At 36.7% G+C, this 15,959-nt stretch overlaps 1 protein-coding gene across 1 annotated transcript; it reads left to right on the top strand.

Moving 5' to 3' along the window:
• Positions 1 to 9,052: 9,052 nt before the first annotated feature.
• LOC140881216 (pectinesterase 3) lies at positions 9,053 to 11,573 on the top strand. Its single transcript, XM_073286351.1, has 2 exons — positions 9,053 to 10,259; positions 10,658 to 11,573. Exons 1-2 carry the CDS (start codon positions 9,221 to 9,223, stop codon positions 11,332 to 11,334), a joined length of 1,716 nt encoding a protein of 571 aa, XP_073142452.1. The 5' UTR covers positions 9,053 to 9,220; the 3' UTR covers positions 11,335 to 11,573.
• Positions 11,574 to 15,959: the final 4,386 nt, after the last annotated feature.

Genomic DNA, 15,959 nt, shown 5'->3' on the forward strand with positions numbered 1-15,959 from the left:
AAGATAAGCCAAAGTCCATGACAAAAGAACGTAGCATATCCTTCAATGTACGAATCGTCCGCTCTGAATGTCCGTCAGTCTTCGGATGATATGCAGTGCTCAAACTCAGAGTGGTACCCAACGTCTCCTAAAAACTACCCCAAAAACGTGAGGTAAATCGCGGGTCTCTATCACTGACTATGCTCACTGGAATCCCATGCAATCGCACTATCTCCTGGATGTATAAACGTGTCATGCGATCATAAGAATACTCCCGGTTATAAGGAATAAAGTGTGCTGATTTCGTCAAACGGTCAACAACGACCCAGATAGCATCACACTGACGTGAAGTCATAGGTAAGTGGGTAACAAAATCCATAGTTACGTGCTCCCACTTCCATTCGGGAATCTCAAGATTCTGTAATAATCCACCTGGTCGTCGATGTTCAGCCTTGACCTGTTGACAAACCAAACATCTCGAAACAAATTGATACACACTCCTCTTCATCCCTTTCCACCAGAATCTAGTTCGCAAGTCCTTATACATTTTCATGCTTCCAGGATGAACTGATAATCTACTCCTGTGAGCTTGAGATAGAATATCGTTCCTGAGCTCCGCAACATTAGGTACAACCACTCGATTAGATAAGCACAATAAACCATCTGCCTGAAAATGAAATCCAGATGTATTAACTCCATTGGCTAAACGTGCCAAACGCTGAGTCTTAACATCAGATATCTGAGCATCTCTGATCCGAGAATATAATGCTGGCTCAGACAAAATAGTATACAATCGAATCCCATTTCTCCCTTTATTGTGCTTGAGCGTAAAACTCAATGAACAACACTCTTGAATCATATGAGATACTTCACTAGTCTGAAGTGCAGAAAGTCTTACCTGCCGACTCAAGGCATCAGCAGTAAGATTAACAGAACCTGGATGATATTTGATTTCACAATCATAATCTTTCAGAAGATCCATCCAGCGTCTCTGTCGCATATTCAACTCCGTCTGAGTGAATAAATACTTCAAACTCTTGTGATCTGTGAATATCTTAAATTTCTTGCCATAAAGATAATGCCTCCAGATCTTGAGTGCAAATACAATGGCGGCTAACTCGAGATCATGTACTGGATAATTACTCTCATGCGTCTTCAACTGTCGAGAAGCATAGGCAATAACATCCATGCTGTGTCAGAACACATCCTAACCCCTGACTAGAGGCATCAGTATAGACAACATAACCTCCTGATCCAGAAGGTAGAGCTAGCACAGGTGTAGTAGTAAGACGTCCACGCAGCTCGTGAAATGACTCCTCACAATCCGAGGACCATATGAAGGCAACATATTTCCGTGTAAGCTGTGTCAAAGGTCTGGCCAACTGTGCAAAATTCTCGATGAACCGACGGTAATATCTAGCTAGACCCAAGAAACTACGAATCTCAGCAACCGTCGTCGGACGAGACCAGTTCAGCACTGCCTCTATCTTACTAAGATCAACAGATATCCCTTCATTATAAATCACATGACCGAGAAACACTATCCGATCAAGCCAGAATTCACACTTGCTCAATTTCGCATACAACTGCTTATCTCGTAACGTCTGTAAAACAATCCTCAAATGTTGTGCATGCTCATCCTTGTCATGAGAATAGACAAGAATATCATCAATGAAGACGATGACAAATCTATCCAGATATTCTCGAAATACCTGATTCATCAGATTCATAAAGACTGCCGGTGCATTCGTCAAACCGAATGGCATCACCAGAAATTCATAATGCCTGTATCTGGTCCTAAAAGCAGTCGTAGAAATATCTGAGTCTCGTACCCGCATCTGATGGTATCCAGATCTCAGATCTATCTTGGAGTAAACAGAAGTACCTTGTAGTTGATCGAACAAATCATCAATCCCCGGCAAAGGATACTTATTCTTGATGGTGACACGATTCAACTGCCTGTAATCAATACACAATCGCATCGATCCATCTTTCTTTTTGACGAACAAAACAGGTGCTCCCCACGGAGAAATACTCGGACGAATATATCCCTTATCAAGCAGATCTTGTAACTGCTGTTTCAATTCCCTCATCTCTGATGGTGCTAGACGATAAGGCGCTCGGGATATAGGCGTAGTTCCTGGTACTAAATCAATACCAAATTCAACCTCTCGCACAGGAGGAAAACCAGGAATCTCATCAGGGAATACATCAGGAAATTCACTGACTACCGGTAACTGATCAATACCCGTACTACTCATGGACATATCAACTGCATAGATAAGGTAGCCCTCCCCACCTGACTCCAAGACATGACATGCCTTCAGAGCCGAAACAAGTGGCATCGGAGGCCGCGCACCCTCACCATAAAAGTACCAGCTATCACCCTCAACAGGATGAAACTGTACCAGACGCTGATAACAATCCACAGTAGCGTGATACAAAGTCAGCATATCTATTCCCAAAATACAGTCAAAATCTGCCATCGCTAATATCATCAAATTAGCCGACAACGTATTATCCTCAAACTCTAGAAGGCAACCCATCACTAGACGCTTAGTTACTATCTCCTGTTCCAGCGGAGTAGATACAACTAAATCTATATCTAATGATAAATAAGGTAATCTATGTCTCTTAACAAAGAGACTAGAAATAAAGGAATGCGATGCTCCAATATCAATTAAAACAAGTGAAGGAATACCACATAACAAAAAGGTACCTGCCAACATGCGATCGCTTCTTCCATTATCCTGTTCTTGAGACAGAGCAAATACCTGCCCTTGAGTCTGGGGACGATAACCAGAAGAACTCTGTGGTGCTGGCTGCTGTCGTGGAAAAGTAGAAGCCTGAGATCCAATCTGTGATCCCGATCCACTAGCAGAACCCATGCACTGAGAACAATCTCTCCGCAGATGTCCCTGCTGACCGCAAATATAACAAGCACCAGTAGCTCTCCGACATGAAGCTGCAGGATGCTTCCCTCCACAGTGACTACAAAACTCCTCCTTCTTCTTCTTCTTCCCAAAATGGAACATACCTCGTGAACCACGAGATCCAGATAAAGTAGTAGGAGTAGAAGAAGACGTAGGTCCAGATTGCACAACAGATTGAGCTCTAGGCTCAAAAGATCCACTAGGCTGTGCTGGCATCATCAACTGTGCCCGCCTGTTGCTGGTCTCCACAAGACGGAAACGGTTCACCAAAGTCTCATAAGATACTGGGTCATCATAGACAACAACCTGTGAGTAGATATCTTGGTTCAGACCTTGTAGAAAGAGATCATACTTCGATACATCACTCTCATTAATATGAGGACTGAAAGGTAGCAGATCAAGGAATCGTTGCTGATATTAATCAATAGTCATTGATCCTTGCCTCAGAGTAAGAAACTCCATCGATCGTGCTTGGTGAACAGCTGGAGGAAAATACAGTTTCTGGAACTGCTGATAGAAATCTCCCCAAGTCACTTGTCCTCTCTCAGTACGTGCCTGAGCAGCTTTGGCATCCCACCAAAAACGTGCTCGATCCTCTAGAAAAAATTCTAGAACTTCCAATTTCTGATCCTCAGTGCAATCGAAAGCACGAAAAGTACTCTCGAGTTTAGACATCCAACTTCTTGCTTGTTCAGGATTCTCGCCTCCCACCAAAGGTTTCGGTCCTACTTGCATAAATTTATTGATAGAGTAGCGACGTCTACCCTCATGATGATGATGTTGATCATCATGATGGCGGTGATGACAATGATGATGACCACCTTCCTGGCCAACACTACCGTGACTCTCGTCAGCCATATCCTGAAAAGAATTGCACATTAAAATCCCAAATGCGCAAGAATTACTCAAAACTAATTCTAAATCCCAAGTACTAATCCCAAAATCTAAGCATGCTCTGATACCAAAAATTTAGTGACCCTGCATGGTATCACCTACTAACTGGAAACTAATAGCATGCATTAAACTTAATACAGCAAAATAACTTAACAGAGTAAAACGTGCGAAAACTTAAATTTACATATCAGCTTAGTAACATAATCCAGGCTTAAATCTGTAGTGATACAACCAAATCGAAATACTTAAAAGTAAATATTATACAGCTAAAATAAATCCTGCTGTATAAATTCCTCTGAAAAGATCCGGCTCCCTAGTCCTGCCTCGAACTACCGGCTCCGTCCATCCTGCGACCTGCCCCATAGAATAGGGTGTCCAAGATAACAACTAGGACGTGAGTGCTAACGCCCAGTACATAAACATGAGTAAACATATGTATATAATGCATGCAACATGATGACTGGTAAAGGGTCATCTGAAAAGTCATGCTCAGTACCGGCGCCACATGAGTGCTGCCACCGCACGAATCAACCTCTGGGTGCAACCACACTCGTCTAGTACACCAGAGTAGAAAGACAAAAATGCCCCCGCCGTCGCGGTACTCTCAGTGACAGACTATCGAGTATAGAGCTGAGCAGCTCTATAGTCAGGTATAACAAGATATAGACTCAATGTGTATATGCACATGACATATGAATATAGAAAGCGGTAAATCATATATCATGCCATATAATAATGCCAAATAAATGCAACATATAAACATGTATACACGCTGGTAATCTCAGTCAATGTGTACGTACCTCTAGGCTAGTTAAAGTATAGTAGGATCCTAGGTTCCAAGCATATATTCAAAAGTTCACCGTATCACTACATAAATTCTATAAGCCTTAACTAAGCTAATAAGTACTCCCAAAACTTAAATAGATTCCCGGACCATACCTTCGTCCGTAGATAGCCCTTTGGAGACGCTAGTCCTGGATGACTATAACCACAACTTGGTTATTCCAGAACCTCTATTATAACCGATAGGGCCCTCAAGTGTATATCTCATACTATATAACCGAAGAAGGAACCTCGGGAATTCGTATTTAGAAATGAATCTGGGAAGCCCTATTTATAGGCAAAATTCCCGGCTAGGATCGGAACCACCGATCTCGGGATCGGAGCTTCCGATCCAGCTCACGCCTTGCATGTATGACACGCCGGGATCGGAACGTCCGATCCGACGATCGGAGCTTCCGATCTCGCCTCCGATCAACACTTGTCAAAACTTGTGGCTGAGTCATCGGGTAAACCTGGCAATCGGAGATCGGAACGTCCGTTCCAGGATCGGAGCTTCCGCTGAGCTTCCGAAGTGGCTGGGATCGGAGCTTTAGATCTGAGTTCGGAGCTTCCGATCCGGCCCAAAGTCAAAAGCCCAAATTCTCTTTCGAAGTCCAATAACACTCCGAAATTGATTAATTACCAACCCTTAATCATGTTTAACATATTATTATCTTAAAATGAAGTCCGGGTTACTACAGAAACTGTGTTGTTGAAGATCTTTACTGTCTTTTCAAATTTAGGCTACGGGAGTTGCATCTGATTTCTTTTATACTCTGATTGTATTTTAGGATGCAAATTTGATTTCTTAACTTGTTAAGAAATTTAGGATTTAATGATTTTTCGTAAAATCACTAGGATTATCTTTGTAAGATTGATCTTACGTTTACTGGTGATATTTAGCCTTAAGGCACCCGGACGAGTTTTTATACTCGTGCAAAATTAATTTCTTGTGTTATTTATTTTTGTTTATTTTCCGCTGCCCTGTGTTGTCGTTGATGTTGTGACACCACGGACAACACTGAATTTTTATTATAACCTACAATTAACAATACGATTTCTGTCAGACCCTAATAAATATGGCAATTTTTAAAAATTTAAGGTGCCATGTCCAAAAATTAGCAGACCCATTCGTCGCAACGACGGAATAAAAAATAACTTGAATAAATATAAAGGTAAAAACATGAACATTAAGATAAGCAAAAGTGAGAGGTATCCAATAGCTAGCCATGGATTGATCATTTTATGCCGAGTAGATATTAAAGAATTGTCCTCCTTGTATAAAATAATTAGTGTTGAGTCATAAATCTAATATACTTAACCCAGTCTTCCTTACATATATTTCACCATATTATTATAATATAAAATAATAATTTTTAGCTAGATTATGTATCAATTAAATCATTTATAATAATTTAGATATATATCGAATTCTCAATTTATCAATCGTTCATTACCAAAATATTTTTTACTCCCTAATCTTTGATGCATGTGCTGTTTTAATAAATTAATTTAAGATTTTGAATTTTACAAAAATAAAAAACAGAGTAATATCTTTAGTGTGATTATAAATATAATTATGATATAAATATTGTTGTTTATGAAGTAAAAAAAAAGATTAAAACCGAAAGATCAAAACAATTACATTAAGGTAGTGTTTGGAAGAGCTTTTAGAAAGCACTCTTTAGTTTTTTCTTAATAAAATTTCACAAAATTTTAAAATTTTATTAAAAAAAACTAAAAATTACTTTTTAAAAACTTTCCCAAATACTACCTAATTACTTTATATTAACAAATAATCATTGACCCTAATTAATAACTATGGTCATTTCTAAATAGTTGTGGTCCCATGTCCGAGAAGTAAGTAGCACACCCATTCATCGGAACGACCCAATGATCAAAATAACTTGAATAAATATAAATAAAGGGTAAAATATGAACATAAAGACAAACAAAACTGCAAAAGTGACAGGCATCCAATGGTTGGCCATGGATTCGGTTTGTGCCGAGTAGAAATTAAAGAATCGTTCTTCTAACATAAATAATTAATACTGAATTTTGAATCTAATATACTTTAACCTAATTATCTTCCGATCCGTACATATATATTATTTATTCCTATTTATTAAGTGAAAGGATCTTAGAAAAATCAACTTGGTCTCTTCATATGGTCTTAATTTGAATTTCAAATTATTTGAAAAAAAAATGGTGGGAAATAACTAATATAAATATATAATTCATGATCTTTCAGCTACTACTCATAAACTTATGACTAATATTTAACCTAAGAAACATTCATTTTTTGTTCCCATAAATTTATTAGATTTTTTTTTCAAAATTAATTTTAATTAAAAATATTAAATTTTTCGTCACACACAAAGTGTGTGCAAATACGCTAGTATCTTATTAAAGATGGAGGTTGAATATATGATATTATTGGTCATTTTACTACTTGATTATTTTTGTATTTACGATACTTAAAATTAACCCACATTTGCTGAATGATGATTCACAACAGAAAATTCTATCATGCTCCTCGAACACCTGAAAGAATTACAAAATCCACGGCTCGTGTTTGACACATAGGTTTGCTCAACATGGGACGTTGGATTTGTAGGGTTTGAATATGCTTTTTTTGTTTTTGTTTTTGTTTTTTTTTTTTTTTGCCCTTTATCTCAAACTATGGATGATAAAAAAAAAATAAAAAAATAAAATAGTTTTCCTCTTTTTTGGACAACTTGGTCTAATTAAGGCATTGTTTAGTTTGATGTATTATTAATCTATGTATAATTTATTCCAATCAATTTCGCCTTATTTTTGTCATATTATTTATCTATTTATTAATTAATAATTTTACATCAATTAAATCAAATAAATTATAATCTATCTATCAAATCAAATAATGTATTAACTATTTTTTCTTATTTATTTTTAATTTATATTATATTACTTATCTATGAATTATTTATCCTATTACTCAAACCAAACGGTGCCTCAGTACAAATTTATGTAAATATGCATACGTTTGGTACTATAATTTTGGAACATTAGACATAACAACTACTTTGTACATAATTTATGAACACATTGAATTGGTAATGCTTTTTAGTACTTATTATTATATTCTATATTATATTATACTAGCAACTTTGGCACACGCGATGCGTGTACACAATATATAAAAGATAAACGATTTTTTTAATAAACAAATATGATTATATTATGGCGGAACAAATTCAAACATTATTTAACTAAAGAAAAAGAAAATAAAATTTAAATAAATAAATTACAAAATTAAATCAAATTTGAATTAATAAAACAAAAGCCACAACAAATTAAGGATATATTTGAAATATTAAAAAAAACCTCACCAAAAATAGTTATTATTAGGCTCTCTCCCTTTATTAATAGTATATTTTATATTACAAAAAAAAAAAAAAAAAAAGGGCAAAAAAGAGGAGGGGATCGAGAATGAAGTTGACAAATGGCTGGGGATCGAAACGCGTGGATTTGGTGTCGTATTAGATTACTGGATCCTTTCAAGTTTCAACGCTGCGTCAGTCTAAATGATGTGTGCGCCACCACCCACTAAGTTTAGGGATGTGCGTACAAATTACGATGCATCACGTACCACAGGTTTTGATTTGGACCATACATACTCTACGTGCTAACATAGTTGTAATAAAATAATAAGAATAATAAATATGTTCTGGAATGAATTGGTCAAAGAATTGTTTAATTGAAGCCAAATTGTCTTTTGTGACACATGAGACTTCACACTGAACTCGGCATGATTTGTGGCATTACCTCAAACATATTCTTATTTTTTCAAAGAAATGTAAATTATCAACTACAAAAATAATATTATATTATATTATATATTATAAACCATTGAAATATCTTTTATGATCAATGGACTAGCTAGGCTAGGCATATATAAGTTTGACGTGGTAGAATTAGGAAGTCAATCTTGAATTAATCCTTACATGTTGTTATTATAATTAATTTTGTTCTTACCTGCTCTTTATATGCAAAGTTTATCAAACAAATATACAAATATATATGAATTAAGAGAAGGTAAATTATTTGCAAGTAGACATCACTGCTAATATATAATATATTTGACCTAGTTATGTGAAATAGAAGTTTAATTTAATTGTAGCTAGCTTTGAATAAATATTATATATTACTTGATGTAAAGATTAAATCAACTTGTTATTATATGTTTATAAATAAATAAAAGGAACCGCGTAAATCTATATAAAAATGGTATATAAAATTTATAAACTAAGGATCAGTCAGATTCATCTTACAACTATTATTTGATTAAATTATGAAATACAGAAGCAGTGTGGAAGAAGTAAACCCACCGTTCTTCAATGTGAACATTTATATATAAACATATATATATATACACACGCCATATGATGATGAATGTCACCAAAACATACCACAAAAAACACGGCCAAAGACACTTTGTATATTCCACATTCTCACACCCAAAAAGATTCCCAGAAAACGAAAAAGAATAAATAAAGGCATTTGAAATCAAAGCCCACAAGTAGAAATTAATTAAGAGTTGATTTTGTTCGATGGACACAATCAATTCTTTCAAGGGATATGGAAAAGTGGATGAGCTTGAACAACAAGCTTTCAAGAAAAAAACCCGCAAGCGTTTGATCATCATCTCCATTTCAGCAGTTTTATTAATTGCTCTGATCGTCGGAGTTGTCGCCGGAACTGTGATTCATAGCAAGAATGGTTCCGACGATGTTCCGGCGACGTCGGGTTCTCCGGCTGCGGCGATCAAAGCTGTCTGCAGTATCACTCAGTACCCAACTTCTTGTTATTCCAGCTTGGATTCTTCCAACTCCACCGACCCGGAGAGGATTTTCTTGTTTTCTTTAACAGTGGTGAAGAGATCTCTGGAGGCGGTGTCCAATTTCACGGAGGAGTACATGAACAAGACGGATTCCCCGGCAGTGAAAGAGGCGTTGAATATATGCTCCACCGTGTTAGACGACGCCGCTGCTTCGCTCGACGACTGCATATCCTCCATGCAGAGCGGCGGAAGTAAGCTGATCGCCGACGATTCCAGCATCGACGACTTGAAAACCTGGCTGAGCACTGTGATAACAGACCAAGAAACTTGTTTCGATGCTCTGTATGATTCGAACGCCACTTTCGTGGAAGAAATCAAGCTTCTGATGAAGAATTCGACGGAATATTCCAGCAACAGTTTGGCCATAATCTCGAAACTGAACTCGTTGCTCGGGATTTTCAAGATCCCATTCCACAGGAGGCGTTTGCTGGGGGAATCGGACTTCCCCGCATGGGTTTCCGCCGGAGACAGGAGGCTGCTTCAGCAGAGCAATCCCAAGCCAGATTTGACGGTGGCCAAGGACGGCAGCGGCGATGTGACAAGCCTGAAAGCTGCGGTTGCTAAAATACCCAAGAAGAGCACAACGAGATTCGTGATATATGTGAAGGCTGGGATTTATGTGGAGAATTTGGTGTTGGATAAATCTTACACCAATCTGATGATCTACGGCGACGGCAAGAGTCTTTCCATTATTTCGGGCAGCAAGAATTTCGTAGACGGAACTCCCACTTTCTCCACGGCTACTGTTGGTAAGTAGTTCTATCTTCTAATGTTTTTTCTTTTCTTTTTTTTTTTTTGTGATAAAAAAAAAAACTATCTTAAAATCCACTTCAATTGGAAAAGTCTCTTTGTCGCAATAGTTTTATAATTCCAAAATTAATACTCCATATAATAATATATGACAATTTTTTTTTAAAAGCAAATAATCTTTCGACGTGCGGATGAGAGGCATGTTTTAATAGAAAGTCCGTGAACATATCAAGCCAAGTGGTTCATGTGGCCTGCTGTATGTCTATTTGAATATTAAGTCATGACAAATAAAGGCCAGAGTTGAACATGTGATACATTATGTTATAATAATACTTTCACATAATAATAATTACAAGTATGTGACTCATTGAATCTATTTTTATATATCTTTCACCAGGTGTGGCGGGAAAAGGATTCATCGCACGAGACATCGGTTTCAGGAACACAGCCGGACCAGCAAAACACCAAGCCGTCGCCTTCCGTTCGGGATCCGACCAATCCGTCTTCTACAGATGCTCGTTCAACGCGTTCCAAGACACCCTCTACTCGCACTCGAACCGACAATTCTACCGCGATTGCGACATAATCGGTACGGTGGACTTCATATTCGGAAACTCGGCGGTCGTGTTCCAGAACTGTAACATCTTCCCTAGACAACCCATGTCCAATCAATTTGTCACCATTACGGCCCAAGGCAAGGTAGACCAGAATCAGAACACCGGCATTTCCATCCAACGTTGTAAAATGAGCCCGTACGACAACCTTACGGCCCAGACCTACTTAGGCAGGCCCTGGAAAGCTTTCGCCACTACGGTTGTTATGCAGACTAATATTGGTGGGTTCCTGAATCCATTGGGCTGGGCCAGATGGGTCCAAAATGTCGACCCACCAAAAACTATCTTCTACGCAGAGTATCAGAATACTGGGCCAGGAGCAAGCACTAGCGGGAGGGTGAAGTGGGCCGGGTATAAGCCCAGTCTTACTCCAGTCGAGGCCAATAAATATAACGTGCAGTCATTCATCCAAGGCGGTTCCTGGTTGCCTGCTACAAATGTAGTTTTTGAGTCAACCTAAAGTAAATTGGTTTTATTTTATCTTCTTTTCATTCTTTATTTTCCTTTTCCCCGTTTTTTTTTTCTTTCTTTTTCTTTTTCCTTTCTTTTTTCTGTTTTTTGTTTTTGTTCACCAAAATTGGTGAATATAAATATATTTGTTTACACAACTTGTATTTTCTTCTGACATTTGGTTTACTTTACTTTTGTTTCAATTGAAATGAAATATTTGAAGTGAAAAGCATATATACCATTAAACCTTGTTTGCTCGTGGCATTACTTTAGCTCTAATAAACAATTCAGAATATGACAGAGAAAATGTTTTCACGTTTAATAAAAATACGAGTCCTCTTTATATGCGTTGTGTGTTTGTATAATTTTTTTTTTTTAAACGAAAACAAAAACTAAATGATAAAATTATAAAAAGAAAAAATGTACAGTAAAAAAATAGTCATCAAAGGGCTATACATATATAACATTGTACAAAGATGTGTGTCATTTATAAAATAAATAATTTACCTAATAATTTTGGTTATATTGAGAATTAATTTAGGATATATTTATAAATTCATATATAAATTTCACTTTTTTATTAGAAAATAATCAATTAAAAGAAATATACTATGCTATGTTTGGTGCACATGATATGATAAATAATTAGATTGATAAAAAAAAAAAAAAGCGCAAGGTAAGGATATATAATATTAATTTTTTGAGATAAAATATATCTGGTTTAGATATTGCGTATTACTCTAAAAATTGAATTCTTTTAAATAAAAATTTATAAATTTGTATTCTAGGTAAATTTTATCTAAATTTTTTATATTGTGTTGTATTTTAATCTCCAAGAATTATATTCTCAGAATATATCACACACAATATGTGCAATCGAAACAAACAAGAATAAATCACAAAACAGAAGAACAACACGATTTACTTGGTTCGGATTGATTTCAATCCTACATCTAAGGTTATGGGATCTTTCCCAAGTGAATTCACTATGAATCAAGAGTTTCAATCGTTACAACCCTATGAACGAGAATCACTACAATCTTGACTAAATCGATAAAAGTGAAAACTTAGCCAATGATCTCTGGAATCCAGAAGCAGCTCTTCGATCTTCTACTCTTGTTTCAAATCAGAGCTTTGAGGAAGAAATGAGCTTGATTCCCAAAATGTAGGTCTTGAGTTCTCTCAGAAGGATACGATTCTCTTCCGCTTTTTAGTCGATCTCCAAATCTCTGCGTGAATCGATTTTATCAGCGTATTAAATCTGCTAACAAACTTAACAGATTAATAAACTAACTCCTCATTAGATCTTGGCCGTTGGATTGGGATTTATCCACAAGATCAAATCCTGGTCATCCAACACCAACTAATTGAAGTCAACCCTAGTCTTCACAAATCTCCACCTTTGACTGAATTAGATGTTCATAGCAAATTCAACTTAGACCTCATTCCACAGACTCCAAATTACTCCACCATGTTGAGCATCTCTAATGCTCCTTTAAGTTTACTAACTGGAATCACTTTTGTTAACATGTCTGCTGGATTCACTAAAGTATCAATCTTCCGAATGTTGACAGTGCCTTGAGAGATTATATCTCTTACAAAATGTAGCCTTACATCAATGTGTTTTGTTCTTTCGTGAAACACCGAGTTCTTGGACAAATGTATAGAACTTTGAGATTCACAAAAAATTGTAACAACCTTTTGTTCAAACCCCAACTCAGTAACAAAACCTTTAACCCATAGGCCTTCCTTAACAGCTTTTGTAAGAGATATATACTCTGCCTCGGTTGTGGATAAAGCCACCACATTCTGAAGATTAGATTTCCAGCTAATAACATTTCCACCGACTGTGAAAACATAGCCTGATATCGACCTTATTTTATCAAGATCAGATGCATAATTTGAATCACAATACCCTACAACTTCACACATAACTGTTGGTTGCTTCGAATACTTGAGCTTTAGTTGTGAAGATCCTTTTAAGTATCTAAACAACCAGTTGACAGCTTGCCAATGTTCTCTCTTGGTTTGCTCATAAATCTACTAACAAGTCCTAGTCCATATGAAATATCAGGCCTTGTAGACACCATCATATACATAATGCTACCAACTGCATTTGAATATGGTACATTTCTCATGTGAAGTGCTTCCTGCTCTTCTTGATCTTCTGTCAAAGCTCTTAGTTTAAAATGAGCACCTACTGAGTTATTTACAGCCTTAGACTCTGCCATATTAAAAAGACTTAAGACACTGTTGGTGTACTTCTCTTGAGATAGTGTCAATTCACTTTGCTTTCTGTTTCTGATGATTTCAATACCCAAAATTTGTCTAGCTGGTCCGAGATCTTTCATCTCAAATTGAGTGTTGAGAAGATGTTTCAAATTTTGAATCTCTGATGAGTCCTTGCATGCTATAAGCATGTCATCAACATAGATCAAAAATAGATGTATGACTGATTTGGTAACATCTTGAAGTAAACACAACTATCAAATTTTGATCTAGTGAACTTTTGCAGCAGCATAAAATCATCAAAACACCTATACCATTGTCTGGGAGATTGTTTCAGACCATAGATAGATCTTTGCAGGAGATTGTTTCAGACTCATAAAAATTTTCTCTTCTAGTTTTCCATGCAAGAAAGCTGTCTTAACATCAAGTTGTTCAAGTTCTAAGTCTTGAATAGCTGTTATGGCTAGCAGAATTCTGATTGATGTGTGTTTGACAACTGGAGAAAATATTTCATGGTAGTCCACCCCTTCAATCTGTGAGAATCCTTTTGCTACTAATCTCGCTTTGTATCTTGGCTTTTCAACTCCTGTAACTCCCGGCTTTCCCTTAAATATCCATTTACAACCTATGATCTTTTTATCCTTTGGTCTATCAACAAGCACCCATGTTTTATTCTTCATAAGCGATGAGTATTCATCCTTCATTGCTGTCTCCCACCGATTCCAATCTTTGCACTTCCAGGCTTCTAAGTAAGTAGTTGGTTCCTTTAAGTCCATTAGATCAGCCACGTTTAGTGCAAAGGCAGTAAACTCAGAAGAGGCAAATCTCAATAGCAACCTGACTTCTCTCCTTACTCTATCTCTTGCAAGGAGATATTCATTAAGAGGCTTATCCTGAGTTGGATCATCGGGTTCTCTTTGCCTTACATCCATCTTATCATCACCTTGATTAGACGTTTGACTTTCATTCTGATCAATGTCATAGAAGCCATCAGAAGTGTGGCTGATAACTCCACCTTCATTGTTGTCATTATCAGTTTTGAAAGTCTGCAAAACATTTCTCATAAAAGGATTCTGCTCAGCTTGGTTAGAGCTGACTAGTTTTTCAACTGGTTGGTTAGCTTTATAAAATTCAAGTTCATTAAAAGTTACATCCCTGCTGATCACACATTTTAGATCATCAAGCAACCAGACCTTATAGCCTTTTACACCCTGTGGATAACCAAGAAAAACACCTTTCTTTGCTCTAGGATTTAGTTTCCCTTGGTTAGTGTGAACAAATACAGTACATCCAAATATTCTAAGATGTTTGTAAGTTGGTTTTTGCTTGGACCATTTATATTCAGGAATCATGAAATCAATAGCAGAGGATGGTGACCTATTTATCAAATAACAAGCTGTTGAAGCAGCTTCTGCCCAGTATTTTAAAGGTAAACCACTCTCATTTAACATGCATCTCACTTTATCCATAATGGTTCTATTCATGCATTCTGCAACACCGTTTTTTTGTGGTGTGTATGTGCAAGTTCTATGCCTAGAAATACCATTATTTGCACAGAAATCATCAAACTCATGATTACAAAACTCAAGGCCATTATCGGTTCTCAATGTTTTTATTCTATTTCCTGATTGATTTTCAACTAGCACTTTCCAATCAACAAACTTACTGAAAGCCTCATTTTTTGTTCTTAGAAAATGAATCCACACTTTTCTAGAGTGATCATCAATCAAGGAAAGGAAATATTGAGATTTAGAAAGTGATAAAGGTACCTGAGGAGAACCCCATAAGTCTGCATGAATGTAATCTAAGGGCTTTTGAGTGTTATGAGTTGCTGTGTTGAACTTGAGCCTGTGAGATTTGTCTAATACACAGTTTTAACAGAATTCAAGATTACTGATTTTTTCTGAATCCAGAAATCCTTGTTTGCTCAACTCTTGAAGTCCCTTAAGACTCATATGCCCGAGTCTTTGATGCCAAAGGTGAGTGTTGTCTTTGACAGAGGTAGATACATTCACCTCTGCTGATAAGGTGGAACCTTGAAGTACATAAAGACCATGTTTTAGAATTCCTTTCATTACAACCAATGACCCTTTTATTACCTTGAGTACACCATTCTGAGCTTTATAACTAAGGCCTTTTAGATCCAAGGTACCTAAGGAGATCAGATTCCTTTTGAGGTCAGGAATGTATCTTACTTCAGTTATTAACTTTACAGTTCCATCCCACATTTTAAGTCTTATAGATCCTATGCCATGAATCTTACAAGATTCATTGTTTTTCAGCAGTACATGACCATCTTCAACTTGTCTTAGATCTATAAACCATTCTTTTCTTGGAGTCATGTGGTAAGAGCAACCTGAATCAAGAATCCAATCCTCTAGAGTGTCTTCTGATGATATAGTTAAA

The sequence above is a fragment of the Henckelia pumila genome, chromosome 2 (genome assembly GCF_033568475.1).
Source record: "Henckelia pumila isolate YLH828 chromosome 2, ASM3356847v2, whole genome shotgun sequence".
NCBI lineage: Eukaryota > Viridiplantae > Streptophyta > Magnoliopsida > Lamiales > Gesneriaceae > Henckelia > Henckelia pumila.

What these genes read in the sequence shown, in the direction of transcription:
- LOC140881216 (XM_073286351.1), top strand. Translation starts at nt 9,221, where the DNA reads ATGGACACAATCAATTCTTTCAAGGGATATGGAAAAGTGGATGAGCTT. An exon ending in TTTCTCCACGGCTACTGTTG is followed by an intron (nt 10,260 to 10,657) that starts GTAAGTAGTTCT and finishes ATCTTTCACCAG; the next exon opens with GTGTGGCGGGAAAAGGATTC.